The sequence below is a fragment of the Tursiops truncatus genome, chromosome 11, assembly GCF_011762595.2.
Source record: "Tursiops truncatus isolate mTurTru1 chromosome 11, mTurTru1.mat.Y, whole genome shotgun sequence".
NCBI lineage: Eukaryota > Metazoa > Chordata > Mammalia > Artiodactyla > Delphinidae > Tursiops > Tursiops truncatus.
In genome coordinates, this window is record NC_047044.1 from 76,905,934 (window position 1) to 76,922,396 (window position 16,463).

Consider the following 16,463-nt stretch of genomic DNA (forward strand, 5'->3'; position numbering starts at 1 on the left):
TATTACTTTTAATCATTTGGATGGATTAACAGTGAGATATCTGTGTTAGCCTTTACCTCTATCTGCATAACATTCATCTCTAAAGCAATTATCAGCTTCCTTGATCTGTCTTTGATATTTTCTTTACCTCTTCTCTCTGAGTTATTTTACGGAAGCAGAAAACATTTCCCTCTGAAGAATAGACACGTAGGCTTGTGTTTCGACGCTTAAGCACCATACAACATTTTGTTTATTGCTGCAAATCTAAAGGGATTTGCTGGTACTCCTTGAAAATCTCTGAAAAGCATCGCATTAAACTAGTCTGCATTTGGGTCATAGATTTACTTCCCTTAATTTCCTCTTTGATTTATTAGTAAGTACATTTGTATGAAGCTATAATTTATTCCTACCTAAAGGTATAAAGCTTTGTTCTTGCCTTTAGCAAAACCCCACTCCAATAAATTATTGCCTTCTGTAATATCACTCATTCTGCTAACAAAGTGGAGCTTTGGATAAGGGTCATGAATTTCATACAAATTAAGTACCCCAAAGCAATGAAACTTGCTAAATAAAAAAAAATTCCATGTATAAGAGTGCAGTGCATTTATAACAGAAAATAGTTATGTGACATTTGAAATTGCTTCTGAATTAATTGCTCTTATTCTCTTTTGGTTGTGGATTCCCAGATTTTTGTGGGGAAAAAAATGGAAGTATCATAAAACAGAGAGAACAAAACAAGTCATATACCCATCACCCAGAACTAACATGTCAACATTTGACAGATTTGCTTCAGAGTCATACCTTTCCTCTTAAATGAAACAAAACATTGCAAATGGAGCTGAAGTTCCCCTGTCTTCGCCCCACACCCCACCGCCCCCATTTCAGATCTCTTTAAGGAAATCTGCATATTGGCATCCATGACCGTCTATGTAATGTTCTAATTAGATGGAGCTTATCCTTAAGAATGTAGAGAACCTAGGAACTGTTAGGAAGAAAATACGGTTAATACTTTTTAAAGCAAGTTTTACGAAATATAAAGATTCTTTTTTGTATATATGTCCTAAATGAAACATCTGATATATGATATTTCAGGTAACTAAAGAGTAATGACTATTATATAGCTCTTTATAATCTGTAAAGCTCTAAGTTTACAATTTACTATTTGATCACAAAGAAGCGTGGAGTGGAATGATGAGCGAAGAGTAAAGGGTAAAGGGTTGGCTGGAAAATACCTATTTAGAGATCCATCTTGCAAAATGCAAGGAAAAAGAGCACTATATACTTTTGACAGACTCAGGAAGCACTTGAATTTGAAATGGATAACCCTTAGTTACATTAATAGATCTGACATTGGAATGAAAGTAAGCCCTCATTTTGACCCAGCTTTAAGTTCATGTCTCACAATAAAATCAAAGGAATGGGGGCTTTAATCCAGCCATTACTGGGGGAGCCCACTTGTTTTCTTAACATCACAGCTAGAATATTTCACCGGCATCTCAAACTCAGCATGCCCCAAACTGAATTCACAGTCTTCCCACCAATCTTGGTCAGTGAATGGTACAACCATCTACCTAGGTGCCTAAGCCAAAAATCTAGCATCATGCATGAAAGTTCCCACTTTCTCACCCTCTCCCATATGCAATCAGTTATCATCTACTTCTCTGCGCTTCTACATACCCGCCTTAGTGCAAACCAGCAAGCTCTCTTACCTGGATTCCTGCAATAGCTGTCTAACTGGCCTCCTGCCCCTGTCCTTTCTGTTCTTCACACTACAGCTTCTGCTTCTGCTTTCACCTCTCTTTGGAAGGCTCTTCCACTTCTCCTTCCCCTAGTGAATTCTTCGTATTGACCCTTCAGATTTCATTGTAAACATGATTTCCTCAGAGAAGCCATCTCTAACCACCACCTTCCATCACCCTTCCAGCATTCAGCCAGGTCCCCTTAGGTTCTCTTGGCACCTTGTACCTTTTTGTAGCACTGTTACAGTTGCAATTAATTAATTATGTAGCTGGTTGTCTACTCCCTGTCTCCTGCTATAAAGTAAGTACCATTAGGACAGGAACACTCTCTTTTATTCATTGCTATATCCCTAGCTTTGCACATAGTAGAGGTTCTAGTCATTGAATAAATGAAGGTCTATATGCTTGCTTACAGTACTTCCATTCCCTGTCTTTGTTCAGGTGTCACCTCCACTGCAAAACCATCTCTTAAGCAGGAATGGTTAGGTGCTCTGTCTTCTCTATTCCTATAATACTTTGAACACACTCTGTAGCAGTATTGGTTACATTATTTTGTAACTGCTGGTTTATATGTCTTTCTTTCCTATTAGGCTAGAAGCTCCCAGAAGTAAGGGGTGATTTTCATATTTGTGTTTTGAGTTATCAAGATCTAATGCAATACATGACATGAAATAAATATTTATTAAATGAAGAAAGGAAAGAGAGAGGGAAAGAAGGAAGCAAGAAAGGAAGGACAGGCTGACTCATTGAGAGTTTTATTTGTATAGTAAGAGAGAAGGAGTGGGATTAATAGAACTATAGAAAATGGAAAAAAGAATTGTTAAAATTCTAGCCACACTGCCTAAAAGAGTCCAGAGAGATAATAAGGACATTTGGTCACTCAAACCAGGAGAGGTACACAGCATTGTGAGCCCAAATTGGCTAGAGTAATCTGATTGCCAGCGACAATCTAGTCAGCAGTGACAACTCTAAATTTTTAGTTGTTGTGGGAGAGTAGGGTGGGGAGGGATATTGTTGGTAGACAGCAATATCAAGGGCTAAAAGATGTTGTTGAATGCCATGGTGAGCAAATCTTGACTTACAGTTTAGGATTATGAAAAATAAACTTGACAAATCATATGATTCTCACTTTTAAAAATGAAAAAGCAATAGCATTTTCCAATTTATGGTTCCAAGATTAGAAATATAATTCTTAGTTTTGTTGATATGTAGAAAGAGAATTTAATAATTCTTACATCTGTTATCTGTAACATAGAAAGTCATTCTTCATTTTGAGCACAACTTTTGGCAGGCTCTTCCTGTAGATGTTTGAATGCATGCTGACGAAAACTACAGATCCTTCAGGGAATATTTGGCAGCTGTTCAAAAACAGTTTGAGCTGGAATTTTGTGGTTTATGATGTCAGGAAACCCTGTCAATTAAATGAAGTCTTTATGTTGACTTTGGAGATCACTGTGTTTCTGTGTGCCTATTTGATGTAAAAAGAGAGCTACAGATTGAATGAAGAGATGAACTAAATCTGATCCTGTACCCCGAGCTGTTGTTTTTGATTGTTTTCTTGTTCATTCATTTATTCATTCAGTCAGTCAACAAATACTTCTGTGTGCCATGCACTATGCTATGCAGGTTTGAGCTTAGCCTGGAGCAAGACTGATTCAGGTCATCCTTCCTACAATCTTTATTGACTATAGTAAATGTGTCAGATGAGTTTTCATTCATAACCAGTAGAAGATCTCATTGACGTGTTATGGTGAAAGCAGCTTTAATTATGAAGGCCTCTTTATGAAAATATTCTGCCATGGCCTTTTATTCCCAAGATTAGGAATAAGCAAAATTTCCCCCAACAGATCGAGGTATTCATGTGTGTTACCTAAATCTATATCTTATTTTGCGCAAATGTACACAGTAATTTAATTTTTGTCAACATACATATATAATAATAATTAAGTAAAGCTACCGTAGCTCTTTCCACTTCTTATATTCAGTGATATGAAATATAAAGACATTTTCACTGGGATACTTAGCTGAGCTTCACAATTTTTGCTTTTTATCTTTATCAGTCACCATTTACTACGGCCCCAAATAGTGTATTGTTCCATGTGTGGTACTCTTGAATCGTTAAGGCTATTACGAGTCCTTGAGTAGTTTTCAATCTAGAGATGAAACAAAATTTGAGAAACTACTGTGTGTCATTATACAGTGTACATATGTATACTATGGTGCAAGATTTTAACTACTTCATTCAACAGAGACTTTTTAGAGGAGAAGTGACATTTTAACGGCATTTATAGGATGAAAACACTATTTTTTATGGAAAAATAAAGGAAGTCCTCTTTAAGGTAGTATTTATATGGACACTTACAGGAAGTAAGGGAGTGTTTTGGGTATATATAGCTCTATAACAAACCATCCCAATGTTACTTAAGTGGCTTAAAACATAGGCTGGCAGGGGTTTTTTTTCCACAAAGGGCCAGATGGTAAATAGTTGAGCGTTGTGGGCCATGCAGTCTCTGTTGCAGTTATTCAGCTCTGCTGTTGTAGTGCAAAAGCAGCTGTGTAGACAGTGCTTAAATGGAGGAGCGTGATTGTGTTCCAATAAAATTTTATTTTCAAAAACAAGTGGCAGATTGGATTTGACCTCAGGGCTGTAGTCTCTTGATTTAAAACAACAAAATCATCGTTTTGCTTACAGATCTGCAGTTTGAGTAGGGTTTGGCAGGGTAGCCCCTTTGCTCTACTGGATGTGAGTTAGGGTGGTTCCCGGCCGAGGACTGGGATTGTCTGAAGGCCCCCAGCAGAGTAGGTGAGCTGAAGAGCAGGTTTCAGTTCCCCAGAACCTCACATTCTGTCTTCTGGGCTTTTGCACGTGCCCTCTCTGCCTTCTCTTCATCTCACTAACACCTATACACACCTATACTTATCCTCAAGTCTCCGCTTGGGCTTCCTTCATTTTTTCCCCTGGTGGCTTCCTCTTTTCTCATTTATGTCCTCCTGCTTTTTCCTAGCAGCCTATATTTACCCTATCGTAGCACTTCCAATACTTTATAATTTTTTTTTAATAATTTTTTAATCATCTGTCCTCCTTACTGGACTGGAAGCTTCAGAGGAGCAGGAACTGTGTCTTTCTCACCATTGTATCACCATCACAGGGCCTAGCTCAGAAAGGCACTTAATAAGTGTTTGTTCACAGTTTGGATGAAGGACATGTAACTCTTAAGTGAATTACATCTTTTTGGTGATGTGGGGATTTGGGAGAACTTCTAAGTTTTACACCAGATCGACTATTAAATCTGAAAAAAAATGTCATAATGTATGGTAAAATTATTTCTATGGAGAAAGTATATTGTAATACAAAAGTAGAAAGGAATAATAGAAAAGTTAATAATGATCATTATTTTAGGATAGTTGAATTACAAGTCCTGTTTTCCTTAGTGTATTTCACGTTTTCTGTAATTTGTTTAAAATGTTTTAAAGACTTGATTTTATTTTCTTGTGCTTTGTAAGTATCTTAAATATAGCATCTTTAATTCCTCATGTAATTTTATTCCCAAGTTTGACTCAATCCTGGGTAGTTCCCAAGACCTGGGACATGGTCTCTGCTGGAAATAATCTAAAATGTCTTGTTTCTGCCCTTCTGCTTCAGTAAATAAAAAATCATTTAATTTTCAAAGCTTATTTTCCTAAGGATAATATTGTTCAAAATGATACAAAAATGATACTGTTGTTTTTATTATTCTATGTTTAACTTTTTTTCCATTTATCAAATGAGCCTTCACCTGTCTGTATTCCTCTGAGACATTATCAACATTACTCTAAAAATAGTCCTTAAATACTAAATATTTGTGAAGTGCCCTTGCATATTTTGTCTTCAAGTCACTGATGCAGCAAATGTTGTAGATAAAGAAACCGAGGCTCAGAGAAGTTACATGACTTACTGAAGGTCACAAGCTCAGATGGAGCTTCACAAACATTTTTTTCTGGTTTGAAGTTGTTTGTGTACTGCCTTCTGATGCTTTTCTTCTCCTTCCTCCACAGTTGTGCATGCCTAAAGGACTATCTTTCAGAACACAAACTGACAATAAAGACCCTCAGTTCCACTCATTTATAATTACCCGGGAAGATGGTTCTCGTACCTACGGTTTTGTTCTCACTTTTTATGAAGAAGTTACAAGTAAGCAAATCTGCACAGCAATGCAGACGCTCTACCAGATGCACAACGCAGAGCATTACAGCAGCTTGTACGCGTCATCCTCCTGCAGCATGGACTCACTGGCAAGCAGTATTGACGAGGGAGATACAACTTCCCTTTTGAAACTCCAGCGATACAACTCTTATGACATCAGCAGAGACACCCTGTATGTTTCAAAAAGTATATGTTTGATCACACCGCTGCCTTTCATGCAGGCCTGCAAGAAATTCCTTATTCAGCTTTACAAGGCAGTTACCTCACAGCAGCCACCACCCTTGCCGCTTGAGAGCTACATCCATAATATTCTCTATGAGGTGCCCCTTCCTCCTCCAGGGAGATCACTGAAATTTTATGGTGTTTATGAACCCGTCATCTGTCAGAGGCCGGGCCCCAGTGAACTTCCTCTCTCCGATTACCCGCTCCGAGAGGTCTTCGAGCTCCTGGGCCTGGAGAACTTGGTACAGGTGTTTACCTGTGTTCTTTTAGAGATGCAGATCCTTCTCTACTCACAAGGTAGGTCTGCCCTAGCTTTTAGGTCTCCCAAAAGCAAGTACTTATGCTCTCAACTACTGGGGTATATTACTAGAACCAAATAATTAATGGTCCGAAGTCTCTTCTGTCTCGTGGAAAGGAGAGGGTTTTAGGTAGGACCAGAGGCTGAGAGGTTACTTCTCTTTTGGATGGCAGTGGCTGTAGAGAAAAAAAGGGAAGGAATATAAAAGCATTAACTTGGCTGACTTGAGTGTATTTGTTTTTTAATGGAAGTAGCCCTTTTTTTCCCTGATAATAAACATAATCATCATAAAAGAAACATATTTCTTTTTATAATGAAAGTGAGAGAATCCTCTTACTACCGGGAACATGTAGACTTCTCATTTTTTTACAGGATAGTAAAAGTTCACATCAAGACTCAGCTGACATTGGAAAGGGTTAAACGAAATCGTTGACTCTGCGGTTTCCTAAGGCGATCAACTTTGGATGGGTTGATTTCATGTAGTGAGAGAAAGGGGTACAGGCATGTGGAACAGACACGATTGTCCTAGGTCTAATAATTCCACCAAAATTATGTGGGGGTTTTTTGTTTTGTTTTTAATCCCAAAGGAAGTTATCTTTGTGATATTTTTCATTCAAAATTCTCCCAAAACATACTTACAAAACTAGCAGAATTTGGGTTTTATTTTACCAGTGCATCTGTGATGACTAACTTTGAGCCTAGACTAGAGCACTGGTTCTAGTCTGAACGTGAATTTGCAGAGGAAATAGAGATGCTGTGGGTTTTTTGTTTGTTTGTTTTTGTTTTTTTGCGGTACACGGGCCTCTCACTGTTGTGGCCTCTCCTGTTGCAGAGCACAGGCTCCGGACGCGCAGGCTCAGCGGCCATGGCTCACGGGCCCAGCCGCTCTGTGGCATGTGGGATCTTCCCGGACCGGGGCACGAACCTGTGTCCCCTGCATCGGCAGGCAGACTCTCAACCACTGTGCCACCAGGGAAGCCCGAGATGCTGTGTTTTAATGGATAGTGAATTGAAGGAAAATATAAAATGGTACCTGTGCCTTGATGGGTCTTTTGAAAAATGTGGCACAAATATTGGGTTAGCATTTTGCTAACTTGTACTTAGGCTGACGGAATTGTAGTGCAGTCTCCTGACTGTTGCTGTCAAGCTTATTTTACCAGTTTCCTTTTTTTCTTTTCTATTTTAAATTATAAATGAGGCTGAGCCAAGTAGGCTATATTTGTACTTCCCCATCTTGTGTGTATGTTGACACTGTTTGTGTGTTGACAGCCCTTCATGAGGTTGTATTTTCTTCAGTTTATCCTACATAACGTTCTCTGATAATGTGTTCCAGTGACTCAATTTTTGTTGTCAGGAAGTTCTTCTCTAATGACTAATCTAAATTCTTTCCTGTCCTCGTGCTCTCACTTTCTTAGTGCTGGTCATTACCACAGATCACCCTTTTGTATCTGAAAGATTTAATGTTAAGTAATTCTTTCTTCTTTTCTGCGTCTTCCTGTCTTGCTTTTTTCCCTGAAGGGGATAGGGGTTGGAGAGTTGCTTGTTGGGGCAGGGGCTTGAAGCTTAATACCTTCAGGTATATTAGCTTATTAGTAAAAAGAATTTAAATCCTAGATTTTCAAGAGATCTTCCCAGTCATTTAGTTCCGTTTCCTAATGTTCTGCCTAGAGAAGCAATTTGGGGCAGAAAGAATATTGGTTTTTGAAGTGATAACAATCATGGGTTCAAATCTCTGTTCTGTCACTTACTATCTGTAACCTTGGACAAGTTACATAATCTTCCTGAGTGTCAATCAGTTCATCTTTATGGGGATAACAGGTTTTTTCCTTCTTCTCTCACTGATTTATTGTGAGAAAGTAAGAAACCTGTGCTGACTAAATGATAGCCCATGTTGTTGTAATTATTATCAGTTTTATTAGCCCTACATAATCCTCTATAAAATTATGCACATCTTAAGTTGTGAGGATCTGACATATTATTGCATTCAAAGTATAACTTTGGGGACTTCCCTGGTGGCACAGTGGTTAAGAATCTGCCTGCCAGTGCAGGGGACACGGGTTCGAGCCCTGGTCCGGGAAGATCCCACATGCCGTGGAGCAACTAAACCCGCGTGCCACAACTACTGAGCCTGCGCTCTAGAGCCTGCGAACCACAACTACCAAAGCCCGCCTAGAGCCCGTGCCCTGCAACAAGAGAAGCCACCGCAGTGAGAAGCCCTCGCACCGCAACAAAGAGTAGCCCCCGCTCGCCGCAGCTAGAGAAAGCCTGTGCGCAGCAACGAAGACCCAACACAGCCAAAAATAAATAAATAAATTTATTAAAAAAAAAAAAAAAAGTATAACTTTGTTAAATTAAATAGTCAAGGCATTTGTTTCAGGGTTGAGAACTTAATAAATGTTCTCTTATACTGAATGTCATGCTTCTTAAAGAAAAAAGCCCTTAGTTATCACACTTCCTGTTTTAAATAGCACTTTATGTCTCTGTGCTCGTGGTCTGTCTTGAGCTCTCATCTTTCTTCTCAGCTAGATTAGCTTGTCGCATTTAGTTTATGGAGTCTGTTGAAAAGTTATAGTTAATTAATATCTACGTATTAATTTCAGTTTCAAATTAAGAAGACTGAATATTTATGAGCATGTTTTTGTACTCAAATGAGTATTTTTTTGGTAACTTGGTCTTTTATGCTGAACACAAGAGTCAATCTTGAGATTGTAGAACTCTCATCATACATATATTTTTAAAGTGTCATACAAAAAGAAGGCTCATAAAGTAATTTTTTTTTTTTTTTTTTTTTTTTTTTGCGGTACGCGGGCCTCTCACAGCTGTGGCCTCTCCCGTTGCGGAGCACAGGCTCTGGACGCGCAGGCTCAGCGGCCATGGCTCACGGGCCCAGCCGCTCTGCGGCATGTGGGATCTTCCCATACCGGGGCACGAACCCGTGTCCCCTGCATTGGCAGGTGGACTCTCAACCACTGCGCCACCAGGGAAGCCCTAGTAATTTTCTAATCATTCACAGAAATCACTCTATATTAGGAATTGTACTATTAAAGTGCCTTGTACATTTTGGTCTTTTTGCCCCCTGCATTTAATCCTCTCAACAATGAGTTAGTACTGCACATGCTTTTATGAAGGAGGAAATTGACGGTCAGGGAAGCTTAGTAACTTACCCAAGATCACACAGCTATTAGGTAACGTGGTGGAGCTGAGAATGGGCTTGGATCGGTCTTTATCCAGAACACTTACCCATATGTTAGCTATATTGGACACTGCACTTAACCTTTCCTTATCTGTCTCAGTATTTATTTTAAAATTATAAACTCACCTCTGAGGGTCTTTTGTAAAGGTACCATGTTAAATAATTGTAGATTATCTGTGTAAATGCAAATTTTAACAATGGCAACTGTCTCTCCCATTAGAGAAAGAAGGGAATGAATTAAGTGTTGTTATATTGATTTGTACTCTGGTGCCATTCTTCATTTCTCCTGACTGTGTTAAGGGGTTTTAATAACATCTGACACTTCATTTCTTGTTCACTAATGCCATAAAATTTAAAAACATTGCAAGTCTTGAACAGTTACCATGAAAAGCCAAAAAGAATAAAAGTAGATGGATTTCAGTGATGAAAATGTCCTTCTAGACTGATTTGAAATTCTTGTCCACAGCCCTTTTTTTTCTTTATTTTTAAAAAAATGCTGCTGCACACATTCCTGGGCCCTGTTTGTTTGTTTGTTTGTTGGCTGCGTTGGTCTTAGTTGCAGCATGTGAGATCTTCGTTGCGCACATGGGCTCCTCTCTAGTTGCGGCACGTGGGCTTCTTTCTAGTTGTGGCATGCGGTTTTTCTCTCTCTAGTTGTGGCATGTGGGCTCCAGGGTGCGTAGGCTCTGTAGTTGTGGTGCATGGGCTCTGTAGTTTGCAGCACGCAGCTCTCTAGTTGAGGCGCCTGGGCTCAGTAGTTGTGGTGTGCGGGCTCAGTTGCCCTGCAGCATGGATCGAACCTGAGTCCCCCCTGCATTGGAAGGCGGATTCTTTACAACTGGACCACCAGGGAAGTCCCCCACAGCCCATTTAAATCTATCCAGTCTGGGGACTTCTCCAGTGACGCAGTGGTTAAGAATCCACCTGCCAATGCAGAGGACACGCGTTCGAGCCCTGGTCCGGGAAAATCCCACATGCCACAGAGCAACTAAGCCCGTGTGCCACAACTACTGAAGCCCGCATGCCTAGATCCTGTGCTCCGCAACAAGAGAGGCCACCGCAGTGAGAAGCTCGCACACCGCAATGAAGAGTAGCCCTCGATCACCACAACTAGAGAAAGTCCACACACAGCAACGAAGACCTAATACAGCCAAAGATAAATAAAAGTAAATAAATTTTAAAAAAATCTATCCAGTCTGTTATTTAGAGAGTGTGTACATCACAGTCACTTTGCAGTGGTAACTGGCTAGAAATTTTAAGCAGGGAATGAACCCAAGAGGTAAAGGCTCTTTTCTAGAACCCCAGATCAGAAAAGAGTACTTTTCTTCTGCGGCCTAGAAATACTTGGAGCAAGAGAGTGGGAAGATTGGAGTCTGATCATTTCAGAGGAATAGTGGAGGAATAAAAGGGGAATTTAAAACCAGGGTCCAACTTCTGATACCAATAATTAAGGTCTCAGGAACATTTTTGGATCCTTGCTTATTACCTTCTTTGACTCTTCACGATGGAAATAAGCAGTTACCCACAGCCCACGCTGCACTGCCTCCCTGGGAGCCTTCACAGTACTCCTCTCCCTTCCCCTCCCTTTGTAAGTTGTACATGAATTAACCTTGTCAGAAAGTAGAAGCTGCTTGAAGTTTTCTTGAAGAAGTTGGGAGCCTTGTAAACACAAATTGCTAGTCATGCTCAACTAAACATTATAGCTTATTGGTTATGGAGTTGATAAATCATAAAGTCAAACTTGATATTTTGATGGCAGAAACTGGGTTCCCATGACCTGTATCCAAAAAGCATTAGAATTTTAACAGCTTTGGCCAATATTTTTATAATACTAGTTTTACTTTGTGATAAACAAAAACTTAATATTAAGACATTTTTCTTAATAAGTTTTCATTATATATTCAAGAAGCTAATCCTTGGTCAGTTATATGAGAAGCACATGTCTCCTTCCAGTTCGTGGCTGTTAATTTTCTTTTAGGGATCTTTTGATGAATTAAGATACTCTTAATCATAAATTCTCATTTACAAATCTTTCTTATGACTTAACTTTCTGTTCTATTTAAGAAATGCTTCTCTATTCTGAGTTTGTAAAAATAGTCTACATTTTTTTCCTAAATGTTTTTAAGTTATATTTAGCATCTCTAAGAAATTGATTTTTGTTTATGTTATGAGGAAGAGATCAAATTTAATATTTTAGAAATATCTGTAATTAGTTATTCTATACTAGTTATTAGATAGACCATTCTTCCTCCCTCTGATCTGCAGTGCCACTTCAGTCATGTATAGTTCCTGTATGTGAAGTTCCTCTATGTATTTCTGGGCATTCAGTTTATTCTGCTAGTTTTTCTGTCCCTGTAGTAAATCACGCTGTTGTAATTACTATAGCTTTAAAGTAAGTCTTGGTATCTTATAGGACAGTTCTCTTCACCACCTTCTTTTTACTGAAATTTCATTGAATGTAGTTTTGAGACAATTAACGTATTTAGAATGTTGAGTCTCCCCTCCATGAAAATGATGTAATCTCTCCATTTATAAGGGCTTTCTTTAATGTCTTTAGGTAGTTTTATAATAGCAAAGTAGGTGATAATGTGCAAATAATGATGGTTTTATTTCTTCTTTTCCAGTCTTTGTCACCTTTATTTCTTTTGCTTGCCTTTTAGTACTAACTAGGCTTTTCAGTACAGTATAGAATGGAATTGATAATAACAGGCATCCTTGTCTTTTTCCTGATATTAAAAAGAATGCTTTTAATGCTTCACTGTTAAGATGCTGGCATAGTACCTGTCCCTTTGGCATTACTGCTTAGTTCAGTCTATCATCCTACTGCATGAAAATGTCTCCCCGAGCAAGGCCACTGAGGTTTGCAGGGTTCCAGTACAATACATCTTCTCAGGTTCCAACTGCAGCAATATACGACTTCCCCCTTTCAAGGCATCCGGTATAACTGAGCTAAGAGACAATGTCATCTCTTGCCCCGAGCCTCTTTCAGGGTGTTAATGTAATATTGGATTTCTCTTATTACCTACCATAACTCATTTATTTACTCCTTTACCCTTAACTACTATTCCTCCTTCTTTCCATTTATACCCAAACTTTTCCACCTTTGGAAGGGACATTAGGTTCAGCCACAGCGCTGGTTTAGATTGCAGGCAGCAATAGTAGTCTAGCAAGTACCTCCGCCTCAGTTCACTACCATTCATATTAGGGTAAGGTTACATAGGTACAGAACTAGTGGGCTGTTTTTACCTCCAGGCATTATAGCTGCATTCACTGTTAACCCCCTATTTGCCAGATGGGGTGAAGGCACAGCCCACCCCAGCAGGCTCTTAGGAATTCTGACATAAAGGTTTAAAAATAGAGTTTCATCCCTGCTTCTGGCACTTGTAGCTGTAGTCCTGGTCCTGCATCAGGTAGGAAAAACAAAGCTGAGATGATGTGGGGAAGAAAATAAAAAGTATATTGTCATACCAGCATCCTTACTCCTTAGGAAGAATTGTAGTCATACCAGCATCCATCTCTATCCCCTTTTCCCCAGATCCACCAGAAGAACAGAGGTATCTATCTAGTGGGGACTCTCCCTTAGGCCCCCTTATGTTGAATGTGAGCACACACTTGTGAACGCCTGAAAGTCAGCCCTTTATGCCTTTATCTCACACATTTTAGACAGCAGATGTTTCAACTGCCTGTTCTAATTCTCAATTAAACCATTACTGTGAGGGTGATAAGCAACATCATATATCCATTTGATGTGGTATCTTTTCACCCACTGTTGGACACTGTGTGCTGTGAAGCGTGTTGTGTCCCATAGCCTGAAGATGTGTAACTTGGCGGCCCACATTGGTAGAGTATCTTCTGTTCCAATCCTCTAATAGTATTTTAAGCATCTACTGCCTCATATGCAAAGCCCAGTCTGAAGTGTCTATTCCTGGTAGGACCCATTTATAGCCCCCCCCCCCCCCACCAGGGCTGCTGGCATTAATCCAGTGTAGTCTGCTTGCTGGCTGTGTGTAGTAGGGCCTTCCCCCCCGGGGAGTCTTCCCCACAGCCATCTGCATCCTCTGTCTCTCCTGTTGGCAGACAAAACAGTTCTTGTTGGCAATTTGTGCCTCAGAGGGTATAAGAGGATTATGTCTAGATTCAGCCCATCTCTGCATTGCTGCAGTCCCCCAGGTGGCCACGTGAAGGGAGTGTACCAAAAGGTCCACTTGGTGGTTACATCACCTCCCAAACCTGAAAGTGGGTTCTTCTGATGGGCATTAACATGTTCTACTTTAAAGTGGCCCATAAATTCCCAGAGGGATTTCCATATGGCTGCACCTTATACAGGCATCCTTTTAATAGTCCAGTTTTCCGTTGCCCATGAGTCAGTAAAAACCCAAGCATGTGGGCTTTACCATTGTTCAGTTCTTCCATCACTGCTAGGAAAACAGCATGTAAGTCAGCCCACTGAGCCCATCTGTGTTTACCTTCTTTGATCAGAGTGGTGGCCATTCACCTTGGAACTGTCATACATAAACCAAGCATCTCTTTGTTGGTCAGTTGAGAGATATTTATACTGTCCAAGTGACAACAGAATCTGGCAACTCCTCACTCAGTTCCAGAGTCAGTCCTCTGGGAAAAGAGGCTCCTCATTGTATCTCCTCCTTGCCTTCTCCTCATAACGAGATCCTCTATAAACAATCTCCATTTAATTATGGAACTCTTCTGTGCACTGCCTTCCTCATTAGAGTGTTTTTCTGACATTACCCAAGACATCATGGGTATCTTGGGTTTCAAGATTATTTTGTCTTCCAGTCATAGGGGCAGTTTAGACTAACGTTCAATAGCAGGCTAGTAATTGCCTCTCAAATGGAAATGCTCCAGTTTGTCATCCCAGTAGTTGTCACTGGGAGGTGCTCACAGGCTTTTGCCGTAAGCCCCAGTCTGCGCTCTATGTAAGGCTCCTGTACAGAGTTTGTCTGCCAGGCTCCAGCTTCTTGTCTATAACACTGTGTGGGCTCCGGCAGTCTTATTCCCATTTAGCATGATGTCTAATTAATATTGCTTGGATTGGAGAGCGAGTGACATGCCATCTGTTTTACTTTGGGGGGAGGTGTTCCCCATTTAGACATAGTATCCATTCCCATAAACCATTCAGGTAAGCCTGTTTAAACATTCCAGTTTTCACCCAAACTTCCACCTTCATCAGTCAACCTTAACTTTTTTCATATTCTCTCAATCTAATTGTAGCCTGCGTTAAGACTTCACCAAAGGGTTTTGGTATCACAGTGCATGAGGTCCCATCCCAGTAAAGGACTCCTAGAAACTTCTCCACTCCCTGACCGTTTTAGCCAGCAGGGGGTTTGAGCCAAGATTAATCTGCCTGACTATTGCCCCAGGTTATGTCAGGTCTGGTTTCTCATTATAATCATTGCTTTCCCGTGTCTTACATTTCTCCAAACTAGGGTAAACAAACTCAACTTGCTTAGAGCCCTTTAATGTAGGGGGTCCAGCAGGGGTCCCTTTGATCCACCCAGTCTCAGATAGTACTGTATTAAGACCTTTATTTCAACCCCATCAATGTCAATGTCCATTTTATTCATCCCATTTCTTTTTTTTTAATCTTTTTATTTTTAAGATTTTAAAAAATTTATTTATATATTTCTTCCTTCCTCCCTCCCTCCCTTCCTTCATTTTTGACCGCGTTGGGTCTTCGTTACTGCACGGGCTTTCTCTAGTTGCGGTGAGTGGGGGCTACTCTTTGTTGCGGTGCGCGGGCTTCTCATTGCAGTGGCTTCTCTTGTTGCGGAGCACGGGCTCTAGGCACGTGGGCTTCAGTAGTTGTGGCTCGCGGGCTCTAGAGCTCAGGCTCACTAGTTGTGGCGCACAGGCTTAGTTGCTTCACGGCATGTGAGATCTTCCCGGACCAGGGCTTGAACCTGTGTCCCCTGCATTCGTCGCATTTCTTAATAACCATCCACAGATTTCCATCCTGCTGGGATGAGTCTCTTGACACCCTTCTTTCTTTTTCCTCTTTCCCACTTCTATCAACATTTGCTTTATTCACTCAGTTTCTTAATAATTGTTTAAAAATTTCCACCATGCTGGGATGAGTCCCTTGACTCTTTCCTCTGCCTCTCCACATTTTCTTTTAAATTAATATAGTGTTTTTATTAGCATCTGCTAAGATTCATGAGGGGAAGCTGAGACAGGCTTCTCTGACTCTAAAGTTACATGGGCTGCTAATGCAGAAGGGGCCCACAGTATTTACCATGACCTGAGTAATGGACATTTTCAGTTGTGAATATACTAGTTATAACACCAATCCCACATGGCTTACATATGAATAATAAGGGGTGAATTCATCTGGGGTGTTCCACTTGACATTTTTAAGGGGAGTCAGGTAGTCCCCCTTCTTTGAATAAACACTTTACAGCAGTTTTTATCCAGTGCACCAGGCTGGCTGCTCCCTCAGAAGTAACCTGCTCTGTGTCTGTATCATGGATAGCCATCTGTAGTTGTCCCATAGTTAGCTCTGGGTCCTGCACCAACCCTTCCACTCTGCAGCATTTAAAAATGAATATACTGCTCCAGGGACTTATCTGGTTGTCCAGTGGTAAAGAATCCACCTTATAATCCAGGGGACACAGGTTTGATCCCTGGTCAGGGAACTAAGATCCCACATGCTGTGGGGCAACTAAGCCCGCGTGCCACAATTACTGAGCTTGCGTGCCTCAACTAGAGAGCCCGCGTGTTGCAAACTACAGAGCCCACATGCTCTGGAACCCGTGTGCCACAACTACAGAGCCCACTGTCCCTGGAGCCTGCACACCACAACCAGAGAAGAGAAAACCCGCACGCCACAACTAG

General features: G+C 40.5%; 1 protein-coding gene across 7 annotated transcripts in view; it reads left to right on the forward strand.

The window, feature by feature from the left end:
• DENND5B (DENN domain containing 5B) overlaps positions 1-16,463 on the forward strand; it is a 212,911-nt gene that overhangs the window by 104,170 nt on the left and 92,278 nt on the right. For all 7 annotated transcript variants that reach the window (XM_073788864.1, XM_073788867.1, XM_073788868.1 and 4 more), the window contains one exon: positions 5,754-6,420. In XM_073788864.1, the coding sequence (XP_073644965.1) occupies positions 5,754-6,420 (667 nt within the window). The remainder of the gene's footprint in view (positions 1-5,753; positions 6,421-16,463) is intronic.